At 38.7% G+C, this 13,470-nt stretch overlaps 1 protein-coding gene across 1 annotated transcript; it reads right to left on the bottom strand.

The window, feature by feature from the left end:
- Positions 1-555: 555 nt before the first annotated feature.
- On the bottom strand, positions 556-8,052 carry dnaaf4 (dynein axonemal assembly factor 4). The gene is made up of 9 exons (XM_034878413.1): positions 7,727-8,052; positions 7,250-7,397; positions 4,622-4,755; positions 4,286-4,499; positions 4,060-4,205; positions 2,478-2,587; positions 2,234-2,387; positions 1,648-1,753; positions 556-694 (listed from the first exon to the last, which is right to left on the bottom strand). The coding sequence occupies exons 1-9, from the start codon at positions 7,847-7,849 to the stop codon at positions 582-584; spliced, it is 1,248 nt and encodes a 415-aa protein (XP_034734304.1). The 5' UTR covers positions 7,850-8,052; the 3' UTR covers positions 556-581.
- Positions 8,053-13,470: the final 5,418 nt, after the last annotated feature.

Genomic DNA, 13,470 nt, shown 5'->3' with positions numbered 1-13,470 from the left:
ATGTGGGCGGCCTAAAGCCTTTCTACATATATTTTTAGTGCATAGTGCTAAGATATTAAAATAATCTAATTGTTGCCATGATTTTATAAATCATGTTTTAATGTTACATACATACATCCAACATACATCCTTAGGATTCACTTGATCTGTGGATGGCCTTAGTGAATACCTTACATATAGGCCATTAAGCAGTGGGAATTTATATTTGTTGATAATATGTTGGATTCTTGTGAAGACTTTTCAACTTTTAAAAATTAACAATGAATTGGAGGGCCCCCCTGTATTGACTATGAGGACCCACTCAGGGACCCGGACCACCTGTTGAAGATCCCTGCTCTACATTATATTTGTCAGTAAAACACACATTAATCACCTAGCTTTTCCATGTCCAATAAAGCAGCAGGTAACAGCTTGAGTTCTGAATCACAAAGGCTACAGCAGTGATAGAACATAGTATTTGACTCATAGTTACATATCTGTAGCCATTGGTTCTCTGTTGTCATTTATTAAATAATTGAATAATAGACAAATAACACAAAGACTAAAACAGCCATACATAATGTATATAGTATAATTCTGTTTCACTGAGTCTCATGGTCAGTGCCTTGAATAATGTCTTTGATTCTCTGTGTGTCTGCCTGCAGCACTTCGTTGTGAGGGGTAATCTTTAGAGCAGCTTGGTAGTCTTGTAGCCCTGAAAAACATGTCACAGGTAGATCAGCTGACAGCACAGAGAAGGTGGAGAGGGTCAACTGTTGAGCCATTCAGTTATCATTTAAAAAAAACATGCTACAATGATGTAGTGTTGCTCTTACATTATGTCTTTAAAGGGTATCTTTTTAATTTTTAAACCTTGACCATGTTTTTGTGTCTCAGTGACTACATCCCATAGATACCCATCCCATAGATATTACATTGTTCAATATCCATGGTTTTACCACTGACGTGCTCAGACTATTATTCTAAATGTCTGACAACATTACAAAAAGGATCCCTATAGAGCTTGAAGTTTTTTTTTTTTTTACTAAGATCCTTTTTGTTTAACATGAAACAGTGCCGAAATCGCTGTTGCCAAGAACCACCAGATTCCATTTAAATAAACCGTAATTTTATCATGTATACACACATCATTCAAAGTCCACAGAAACAAAATTAACAATCACCACTCTGGTTTGGTTAAAATAAATCCTTCATTCACCCAATCACTTGCTGGCTCTACACAGGCTAAGAGCATTGTTTATCTCAATGGAGTCTGGTGAGTTTGGTGATAGTGATTTCGGGGCTGTTTCAGGTTAAACAAAAAGGATCTTATTCTTAAACTAACCGGTCTATCTCTGTAGGGATCCTATCAATCATGTCTTCAGACACTTCAAATGACAATTAGAGCATGTCAGGGGCAAAAACAGCCTTTTTAGTGGACCAAAGTTGACAGTCCCTATTGTCCGGGTCGCAGCTTCTTGCTCAATACTGGACCAATTTCAAAGAGTTTTGTTAGTCTCTTAGACAATAATGCATGGAAAAACAGGGTCTAGATATAAAAAATACCCAAACTACTCTTTAAACACAAGGCATTATTGTTGCCTTCATCTAATTGTGAGTGTACTGTTAAAACCAAGAAAAAAAAAGAATTTAAGTTGCTCTTCAAACCTTCTGCATAGAGCTGTAGCTGGCAGAAAGCAGATCCTCGGCGGACATGGGCTCTGGCTCTGGCAGCTGCATTGGCGACTACTGGTGGAGTCAACAGATCAAGCGCCTGTAGAGACACATGTGGGCAGATGTTTACTTTACTCTACATAAAAGCTGGATGAAGCTTCTCTATGAGAATGATTAACAATGTGTACATAACTCATGGCAAAGGTGGTAATACAGAAGAGACTAAATCAAACTGTGACATTTATTATGGTATTTATGAAATTACACATGATGATACATAGTTACTATTGAAGAAATGAACTGTATAGACAGAATAATATAGAGGCTTCAGGAGTAGAATTTCAATTTACAACAATGTCCCTACCCAGCAGTGAACAGACACAACTTATTTTGCCTCTCTCCTTGTACAGAATCTCCAAGTATTATAAACCAAGTTATCTTTTGCTACTATTTGCAAGTTTCCGGATACCAACATACACAAAGAAGCTTTAATTAAATGTACTTTACAAAATGCAGTGGAATACAGATGAACACAGATAATGTAAAACAATGTATCTATTACTATGGAAATAGTACAGACCTGAGAGGAATCCTCAATGGCCTTGTGAAGATTTTTCAACTTCAGATGACAAGCAGCCCTGTTTGAATACAGAGCTGGGATTTTTCTGTTGAGTCGGATAGCCAGGCTGTAGGCATTCACTGCACTCATGTAGTCCTCAGTTGCAAAATATTTGCTGAAGGAAAGAGTAAATTTTGTGATTCCATTGTTGAGAAAAAAAGCAGTACTGTTAAATAGTTTTGAGACCAGACTTAATTTTACTTACTCTCCTTTGTCTTTTAACCAGTCGGGGTTCCTCTCCTCTTCTTTCAGGTCCTTCAGCTCGTTATCGTCTGCGTTTACTGCACGCCTGGCTTCAGCTTGTTTTTTGAGCCACTGGTTGGTTCAATTATAAAAAAATTGCAATCTTATTTTTAATTCCACTCACAAAGCATATGGATTAAAGCTTAACGCAGAACATTGATTAGAAAAATGTCATTTTTCGGGAATGTTTTATATTTAAAAACGTTATCATTATACCCATAAAAAAGTTGTTCTGTGTACAGAGATTATTTCTCTATTTATACATTGAGCAACAACATCTGGCAAAATCACTAATGGATCTATTTTGTCTTGTTTTCTCTAGCTCTGGATTGCTGATCCACAACGCATGTTGCTTCCAAGGAAGAATCTATTCATGTCATTATGTTGTTGTTATCAATCTGCATTAATAATGAGCTCTTATAATAATAATAATACATTTTATTTAAAGCACCTTTCATCTTCACAAACAAAGAATGGACATTAAAATTATAGTAATCTCATAAAGGTGTTGAAGTTCACACTAGGGACATGCAGTGGGCTTGTTGGGGAGGATCTCAGTGAGCGGGCAGGGTTGTAAAACTTCCAGTTCTCACAATAGAACAGTACGAGACTATCTTCCCTCCCTGATGAGCCGGGTTTCCAGATGTAAACAAATCCATGCAAGCGGCGGGACTGCTTGGTTCAGGTGGAAGAAATCATTGCACATGTTAAGTAACAGTAGCTGATTTAACTAAGCTATGTATATTTTAGGTTATGCCAAAACTGTTAAAAAAGCTAATTATTAGTGTAATTTGTTAAATGCATTTAAATGGCACTTTTCCCAATATCCATTTTGTTTTCTGCAATTATTTATTGACAATCACACAAAAATAATCATCACCTGTCCCCATACTGTATATTTATTTAGGCTTTTCATCTTAAGACAAGCCACTTGTATAAGTGCCAAGTAGAACAGTTCTGTTCACTGCTACAAAACGTAGATATTAGAAATGAAAGAGTATGTTAATACAGTAACAACTGGTGCAACATCATGTCAGAGAAACCCGATCTCCCTTTAGTTATGGTGCAAAAGCTCAGAAAAATCAACCTTGTTTCTGAAAAAAATAATGTTGCATAATGTTTGCATTCAACACCTCAAACTAATTTATTAACTTGCCAATTAATTGTATAGATAAAAACGTGCCCAGTGAGTAAATAACTTAAAAGGTAAACAATTGGAGATACAGTATGATCAAGTACGAGGATTTTGGTTGTTGAACCAATTATTTTTTTTAATATTATTTTTTGGGCATTTTAGGCCTTTATTATATTGGACAGCTGAAGAGGAAAAAGGGAATGACACGCAGCCAAGGGCAGCAGGTCGGAGTCAAACCTGCGGCCGATGTGACGGTTGATGAAGGACTGAGCCTTTGTACATGGGGCGCAAGCTCTACCAGGTGAGCTATCCAGGCGAGCCAACCACTTTTACACTTGATTCCTAGCGGTTGATGCAGATATTTTTGACCACCCTGCAGATGACAGGAAAGAAAATTGGCAACTCTTACGTTTTCCTCCTCTGCCGCTCTTGATTCCCTGAGAGGTGTTGGGAAAACTCGCGGGCTAAACGTGACTTGAATGTTTCCAGTGAGTCTTGGAGCAGGCAGGTTTGCTTTTGTTCTCTCGCTCTTCCCTTCACTGATGCCTCTTTTATCTAAATGCAAGAAATTGTTCATTAACATACCAAAACCACTTAGTGTAGGAGGACATTTGATCACACAGGGAATTACTTACCCAGTTTGATAGTTCCTCCAACAGAACCTTCAGTCCATTTCTTCTCTGTCATGGCGCGTTCGTTTTGACTGACTCTCTGACTTTGAAGTTTGAGTTGAGCTTCTTCCTCTGCTTTTTGTTTCTGTTGCAGTTGCCATGCTGCCAACTCTGCTGTGGTTTTCTCTCGCTCATTGTCCTTCATTTTCTGGATACTGTCTCTTTCCTCCTTTTCAAGCTGAGATAAAGTAAAACATGCTATATAAGTACTTCTAGATTTCACAGCAGATTTGCAACGGTTATTTTGGACACTTGGTGATGTGAGTTATGAGTGGAGTGTGTTGTATGTTACTGCTGTACCTTCATCATTATCTCTAATGCATATTTTTTCTCTGCATGCTTTTTTTCCACCTTGAATCTGGACTCTGAAAAAAGCTTTTCCTGGTATGTCAACAGAGCCCTTTCTCTGATCTCCTTCTTTTTTTCTTTATCATCTGAAACACATTCAATAGATTCATTTAATGTAAAAGTATAGGACACTTTTAGCCAAAATGATTATGTCCTAAAACCAGTGGTCCCTTCTGAGCTGAGAATTTGCTGATGTCTGTTAAACTATTTAAGAACCAAACCTTAGGGTGTCAAATCTACAGCAAGCCGGCCATGTCAGATTGACACCGCCAAGCTGGTTGATGTGGTGAAAAGTATGAAAATCATCCCATCAAGAGCTGAGGGGTCTGGGTACTCCTGGCAGAAATTGATGCACAATACAGGAAAGGAATCTGTATAGTCTGGCAGCCAAGACCCTTTTGATCAAACAAAATGAGTACCAACATTTGAGAACAGGGGAATCCAGGGGATGACCTCTCATGTGTAGATATGGATGTCTGCCAGAACCCAATTGCTGCGTTTGGCCACTGGGGGCCTCAAAAGGCTTAACAAATGTGTTTGATCCAACATTCAAAAGTACCATGTCAAGCCAATGTGATATGAACAGGCAGGTCACACAGAGTACTGAATGGCCCCTGCCAGACAAATTATCTGCTGAGAAGGGCCTGGACGACATAAAAAAGGGGCCCCTCGGACATGGCCAGAATGAGACAAAAGAGGTACCACTTGGAACCATCTTGAAATGAAAAACACATCTCACCAAACCCAGAAATCACCATGCCAGATAGGGCTGAACAATATTGAGTTTTAGCATCAACATCGCAACATAGCATTCTCCTTTTATATGCCGATTACCGGCCGACCCTTCTCCTTTAAGACAGGTAGCCATGTGGGCAACGTGTGTATGTGACATGCTGTCATTGTCACACATAGCCGGGATTGATAGTATTATATGAATACAATGGTGTCATGCTAGTCAACCAGCGTATTTCTACCTAATTTCCCTCTCCAAAATTACTTCAGAAGAGTAACGTTAGTCACAGCACTTACTTTCTTTGGTGTTTGTAAAGCATTAAAGTTAAATATTAGAGAAGATCCTTTTTCATTTTTATCTTCTATTTAATTTATTATTGCCAAATTGAGGTATTTATGTCATCTTTTAAAACTTACTTTTTCTTATTTCATATTGCAGGGAAAAATATATCAAAATGTCAGTTTTTTTACAATATTGTGCAGGCCTACTCTGCCCTGTCACACTACACCCACTTATACACATAAAACATGCTGGTGTTCAATATGCATCACACACACACACACACACACACACACACACACACACACACACACACACACACACACACACACACACACACACACACACACACACACACACACACACACACACACACACACACACACACACACACACACACACACACACACACACACACACACACACACACACACACACACGCTGTCGGATAGGAGGGGTGATGAGATTAAGAATGTAGGCCACCTATGCAGTTGTTCCTGCACATTAACTCAAAACAATGTTCAGCTTTCTTTCTACTAGACCCAACGATGACGCCTATGGATTACCTGCCTCTCTCACTGATCTAAAGGCCAGAATCAGTGAAGCTTTGGCTAGGATGGAGCGTCTGGAGTGAGAGATGAGGAAGATCAAGAACAGAGAACGAAGGGCAAGGAACACATTACTTGGTCTTCTGCAGGATCTAAAGGGGAAGAACCTTGTAAATGAAGAGCTGAAAGAGAGACTTGATTTCTACTCTAATAAAAATAAAACTTAGATTTTATTTATATCTAATTCTTAAATTTTGCCATCTTTGTTAGACTTCCCAGATATTATTTCAAGGGAACTTACTACTTAGTCTGTGCTAATTGAATTTCAGATATTCGGATAGTCTTTGTCAAAACAAAGCCAAACAAGAGAACTCCCCAGAAGGAGTTTGCCATCACTCTCCACCTGGATGGTCCAAAGGCATATAACTATCTCAGAGAATTTAAAATACCAACACAAAGAACGCGGAAGGAAACGGAAAAGAGATGCATCCGGCAGAATTTCCTGCAGCATCGGAGCGATATTGGAGGTGGAACGCGAGGATATAGACTATGCATTGCCAGACCTACCTTCCCAGCGATACGGAGGAGGGTCTGGCTAGTCCACACAGCATTCCAGAACAACAGACAAAAACATTGTCCGCTTCATAGCCATTTCTTTAAACCAATCACAATTGTCTTTGGTGGTACTAAGCACCAGAAGCAATATCATTGCCTCTGCAAAGTAGCCTCAGGAAGGAATTTGTTTGGGTGTAATATGTGCTTGTTCAAAAGTTTTTTTTTGTTGTGCAACAGAAAACTCTGATTTGACAGATAGTCTAGCTAGCTGTCTGGATGTACGCTGCAGAGAGAGGTGCAGTTAAAATAGTACTTAACTGGACCAGAGTTTAGAAATGCCAACACAAAGAAAGTGGAAGGGGATGGACATCCGGCAAAAAATGATGTACATTCGTAGATCTATGACATTGATGTTTTGTATTACTGTTGAGAAAAATGACTAGAAGCTCATTCATGTGCTCTTACGTGTAGTTATCATCAGATGCTCCCACACTTTATTGGTCCTCTTCGACAAACTGATGATTGCAACTCCATTTCCAACCTTAGCTGTGCTTCTGTCATCATCAACAGGTTCAAACAGAAAGGCTTCAAACAGATATGGAGGATAATGAACCTGTGCAGTAGAGAAAGTGGAAAACATATAAATGTGTAAATGGCGATAAATACCCCAAATTCGTGCTCTTACAATTACTGTACATTTGTTTAAAATGCATATTTAGCTAGCTAACGACCAATAAATGTAATGCTAACGTTATATCCTAGCTATATAGATAGCTACAGTATATGCTTAACTAGCGTTACATCCTTCTTATGTTCTTTATTCGTGAATTTCTACCTAGTGTTACCATTACGAGCATGACAAAGCGAATGTGGAACGTGTCACGTGACAGCGACATACAATTAAAAGCTTCCACAACGTTTGTCATTGTAAGCTAACTTTACCTTGAGGTATTCTTCTGTAGACATGATATCCACTTTCTCAACTTTCCTTCCTTTTAAAGGCAAACTTATGATAACCGTCGAGTCTGTCTGTGTCCAAGAATAGTCTGTTACCAGCAACGGCATTTTCGGCGCACCAATGTTGTGTCGTGTCACCCTCCTGTTGTACTTTTGCCCGAACAACTTAGAAACAGCAGCTCTTCAATTGTTGTTCACTAATAGCGCAAAAATATTGATTTATTAAGGTTTAAAACAAAGTTCTGCGATAAAAGAGTCGGAAAGGGCAAAAACTGGCTGTGTAGCTACCGCACGGCGTGTCGTTGCTATGGTGACCAGAGAGCGTCTCACCATGCTGCCTTTAAATTTGTCGGAAAAATCACCTTTAGGAGTTGTAGCCAATACCAATTGTTAAAGCGATGCAAACCCACACTTTACAGTAGGGCCATGACAAAGAAAATCAGGCCCATTTAAAATATTTCATACAGAATTAGCTTCACAAATCACAGTAGGCCTATACAATTTTACTCAATTCTTTTCACTAGAGTGGGCTACCTTGCTCTCAATTATGTTAAGTAGTAGGCCTAGACATATAAACGTGAGAAAATTCAGAGATTCATAGGCTATGGCCTACATGTTAAACTGTCTTACATGCTCATTTACTTTCACAGATCATCACAGTCTGTCAGAGCTTTAAGTTTATAGGATTTGGAAAATGGCTCACCCAGGTGTAGCCTCTAGGCATAATTTAGATTAATTTAGGCCTTGGTAGCCACTTTAGCCACTGCCATCTGTTTCTATTTATCTCCATCAATTACAGTCCAGTGGGGAGAAGATGATGAATCCCTTAAACATATTCAAGACATTACATCAAGAAGACAACAATTACCAGTAGCAATTATTTCACGTCACCTGCCAGTACTACCAAAAATACCAGGATGTTTTACTAGGCAGCTGAATAATCTTTAAAACAGGCTGGATGGATTAAGTGGCTGCTGGCCACAAATGTGGATGAGGGTGATTTTTCTTGAAGTGTAGTACATATATTTTAGACTTAAAAATTAAATTTTTTTCTTTTAAGGAATTTGTTTTTCCTTACTGTATCTGCTGAATACGTGGAGAACAAAACTTGAACCAATCTGAGTAAATTCACACCCACACGGAATCTCTGCAGGGCAAATAGGTTTTGCTATTCTATCCTGTCAAAGGTCTTCTCTGCCTCCAGTGACATGACAGAGTTGTCGGGGGGGGGGGGCAGACTTTTCAAAGAGAATATTGGACAACCTCTTTGTATCATGGAAGCCCTGTCTTCCCTGTGCAAATCCATTCCGGATTCAAATAAACCATTTGAGGTAATAATTGTTCCAATCTCCTAGCTAGAGCCTTACGTAACATTTAAGACCTGAATTGATAATTGGTAAAGTCGGTAATCCCTTAGATTGATCCCTTGACATTATAAACTCTGGTCAATTTATGAGGACTATGGTTAACTGCTCCTCAAATCTCAAATTCTCAATCTCAAATAGTTCTGTCAAATACTGAGGTTCTCTCGCACGACTAAAACAACTTTTGAACGTACATGTTCCACCAAAACAAGTTCCTTCTTGGTTTTGCAGAGGCACCATTGCTCTTTCTGGCGCTTTACACCACCCTAGAAGATTGTGATTGGTTTAAAGAAGTGCCAATAAAGACATGCTGTATGGACTGGCCAGACCTTCCCAGCGCTGTGGAGATAGGTCGGGCAATAAGAGCAAAGTGGTCCCCTGACTATTCATTTAGCAGCACCATCAATCTCTATCTCTTGCCATTAACTGTGGCTTAGATATTAATGCTCTTATCAGGATCAATTGTAATAACTGTTCTGATCTCCTAACTTCATCTAGTGGCATCAACAGGTCAGAATTCCAGTTTTTTTCAATACTCTGCATCTTCAAAGCTTATGGTAACAAATAACTCCACACAATGATTTGACCTGACCATCAACGTCAGTAATACTTTTATTAGACTATTATTGAGATACAAACAAGGCCAGAGGAGATATTGTACTGACTCTTTGTTGTAAAAAACATTTCTTATTGCTCACTTACTGGATTCTAATAAATCTCTGATATCGTATCATGTTTTCCTAATCACAACTTGTAAAACTATTATGAAACCCTGACGTGTTGGACTCATTGTTTTTTTGTAGGCTTCATGTTGTCTCAAAGGAGAGTTTGAGTCATGTGAGATAAATCTTATCTGAGATAAATCTTATCTCACATAAACAGTGGCCATATATGAAAACGCTCTACATATATTTTATTGTCCCATAAGGCCGGAAAAGTACTGAACTGCGGCTGACCCCAGTGTTCTCCTTACTGTCACTACAGCAAAAGCAATATACTAGCCAAGGCTTTGGTTTTACAATGCTGTCAAAGTAAATGAGGTAAGAAAACCTGTTTCTCTGATTTCACAAACCCGTGTGAGATGAAGAGGGGTGATGATAACATCTACAGGAAGGCAAATGTGATTGTTTCAACACACATGATAAAGAGGTTTATCAGAGATTTTTATCTTAAATAATGTAAACTATGGTGTACGACACTCTTTATTGCATACGCCAAGACAGTATTTTAGCAGTTGTTATTAGTTAGCAAGAATACACAAAAAAGGTGTACAGCTTGTCTAAAGCTCCGTTAATCACCTCTGTACTCTATTTAGTGTCGTACAACTTTAATGCCAACATCCAAATGATAATCCCTGATGGTTCCACTTTAGCTAAAGTCAAGGGAATTATTAATGACCCAGTATGTACTCCAACTTTATGGCATTTTTATAAAAAAGTATGATCAAGTCAAACGTGACTTTTTGGAAACACTCCTCACCAAACACAATTAAGTGTTTCCTCAGAGATTTGATTAGTTTTCAAGAAAGAAAAAAACAATTCAAACTGTGCACTATGAATACTTTCGGGCTGGTAGTGTTTGGAGGCCATGGGGGCCAGTTTGATAATAGTTATACATTGCAAATTCTTAGCAATACCATCCGGCGACCTGGTTGGCAGCCGTTGCCTGCGGGTCAAACTGTGCAGCCATCTGCTCAACATGTACGGCGGGCCTCAGCAGCCTCCTGTTTTAATACAAACACAGGCTAATCAAAAAGTACTAATGGACTAATGCGTTGTCATAACCATGTCTAGAATTTTCAGCAATATAGGAGGTTCAGTGAGCGGCCCCTCCCCAAATGGCATTGCCCTGGTCAGCCTATGACGTAAAGCCATCAAACACCTCTCTTTTTTCTTTGTCACGTTTGGAAGTCTTTCGGTAACATTAACAGACTATGTGAGTCAAATGATGGAGGCACAAAATATAATCTTAAAAAAGTTTATCTCACATTTTCCTCGTATCCGGTTGCCCTAATGGGAATGCTGCAAGAAGTCATATTTAAATCTGTTATAAATTGATCATATTAGTTTTTGTTGAGGCGTTGTGTGTTTGATCCAGTCATACTTTTCCCATTGAACTTTTACACTACGTTTTTCAAGTAAACTTGAAAGCTGCGCAGCCCTGAGGCTCTATCTAAACTGCATTTCGTTGCATTGTACCTGTACATGTGTAATGACAATAAAGTTGAATCTAATCTAATCTAATCTAAACTCCGGAAGTTTTTCGCATTGGATGTGGGGCTTTATCCTGGAAAAGTACTTCTGTTAATCCAGACTAATAATCCAGAGGAACATGCTGAAATGCGTCCAGAAACGTCCAGATACATCACAAATAGAGGGACAGTTTATATACGTTAACACAGATTGGTGCAAAAATCCAACTACTGCTCACCACTGGTGAAGTTTATGGCCAAATATTCTACATTCCCTTCAAATTCAAGGCTGTGTTTATACTCGGTGTTTACATCCCACCAAATGCTACTGATGCGTTAGCTGAACTTTACGAAACTATCAGTGAGTTCCAAAACGCACACCTGGATGGACTATTTATTGTTGCTGGTAATTTCAACCACCCAAATCTCAAGATAATTCTCATATTCTACCTTAACCTCACAGGGTCATAAACATTCATGAAAACTCCTTCACGTTCAGGATGTGTGTCATGTCCTGGTTTTGAGGGGCCGTCTCAGTCTTCAAGTAAAGTGTAACCAAGACTACCATCATTTTCTATCCTGGGACTATATTATCATGCTTAAATCACAGAACAAAAAACACACTGAAATCGAGACGTATACAATATTTTGAGTCTTTTAGTGCTGTTTTTTGTTTGTATTGTAACCATTGTTAACTGTATCATAAGATATGATGATCACTGCTCTGTTTCATTCCTTCTGACGGCCAGACAGCAGTGCTTAAACACCACATATCTTCATCTCGCAAACGCACAGGTTGAGTCGTTATACCAACAAAGTCACCTGTGACCATGCAATGACAATAGGGTACATGCACCATTGTGAAACTCTGACATTATAACACAATCTATTCTTTCAATCTTCACGCAATTTTAGAAGTTAATAGCAGGTTAATTAACGCCCTATTTAAACTGAAGGAATTATTATTCTTTCTTCCGGCAAATTAATCGCCTTTTTGGTTTACTCAAAAACTCACCAAAATTGGCGTTCGCATCAAACCTGGTGAAAATGTACGCATTTTAAGGGTTTCGGGAATAGGCACACAGCTGGCGCCCCCTGCAAATTTATAAAAATGTAGCCCCTGCAGTGCATTTAATGAAGACAAACAACACACGTGACACATATGTTGAATGTCAATTTGTACACAAAAGCTAATTGGAGCCATACCCTTAACCCAACAAGAAGTCCGCCATTTTTAATTGAAAATTTGAAATCAGTGCGATTTTTTCAATTTCCACGTTGTACTTTTCACAAACTCGTCCTAGAGATTTCCTCCAATCCACTTCAAATTTCATCTGTGCCATCTTAAGAAGTTAAAGATGAAAATGTCTTGAAAGAAAAACTTTTTGTCACAAGAAATGGCCATGGCGGGGCCGGCATTTTGTGAGCTTCACCATTGAAAAAGGAAGTGGGTGTAACTCGGGTGTACATTGTCCAATGGGCTCTAAACTTTTCGTGATTCATACGACTCTAACCCTGAGGACAATTAACACAAAATTGACTGAAATACAGAGAGCTAATACAATTGACCACTTTCATTCCTGACTAATCTCATCTGTACGTTACTCTGATCTTAACTATTAGTCAAAATAATTCATAATTTCTGTTTTTTAACTCAAAAATCGAGTATAATTCAATATAAATGAGGGTTATTGACCATATATTCCAAAAAGTACTGTAAAACTAGTGGTAGTAAGGGGAAGTTAGTGAAAACTTAAAAAAAAGTCTGAAAAAGGGATGACAATTTTAAATCCTTTTCAGATTTTGATCCGGGAGGACAACACAAGGGTTAAGGGAGAGTCTTGTTTCAAGAATCATTGAATTCCCTTGTTCATTTGTTACGATTTGCAGTGTCTGAGTCGCAAGGAGCATTGTCCACCAGTAACGACGCACGCAGAGGAGAGAGGGCCTGCCCAATGCTGCTTTAATTTACAGTGGGTACGGAAAGTATTCAGACCCCTTTAAATTTTTCACTCTTTGTTTCATTGCAGCCATTTTCCAAAAATCAAAAAAGTTCATTTTATTTCTCAGTAATGTACACTCATTACTGCAGTAGCCCTGCAGAGCTCAGAGACAGAATTGTGGCAAGGCACAGATCTGGTCAAGGTTACAAAAAAATTTCTGCTGCACTTAAG

Source organism: Etheostoma cragini, chromosome 8 (assembly GCF_013103735.1).
Source record: "Etheostoma cragini isolate CJK2018 chromosome 8, CSU_Ecrag_1.0, whole genome shotgun sequence".
Classification (NCBI taxonomy): domain Eukaryota; kingdom Metazoa; phylum Chordata; class Actinopteri; order Perciformes; family Percidae; genus Etheostoma; species Etheostoma cragini.
Note: the sequence above shows the minus strand (reverse complement) of the source record. Positions and strands in the feature narration are given on the sequence as shown.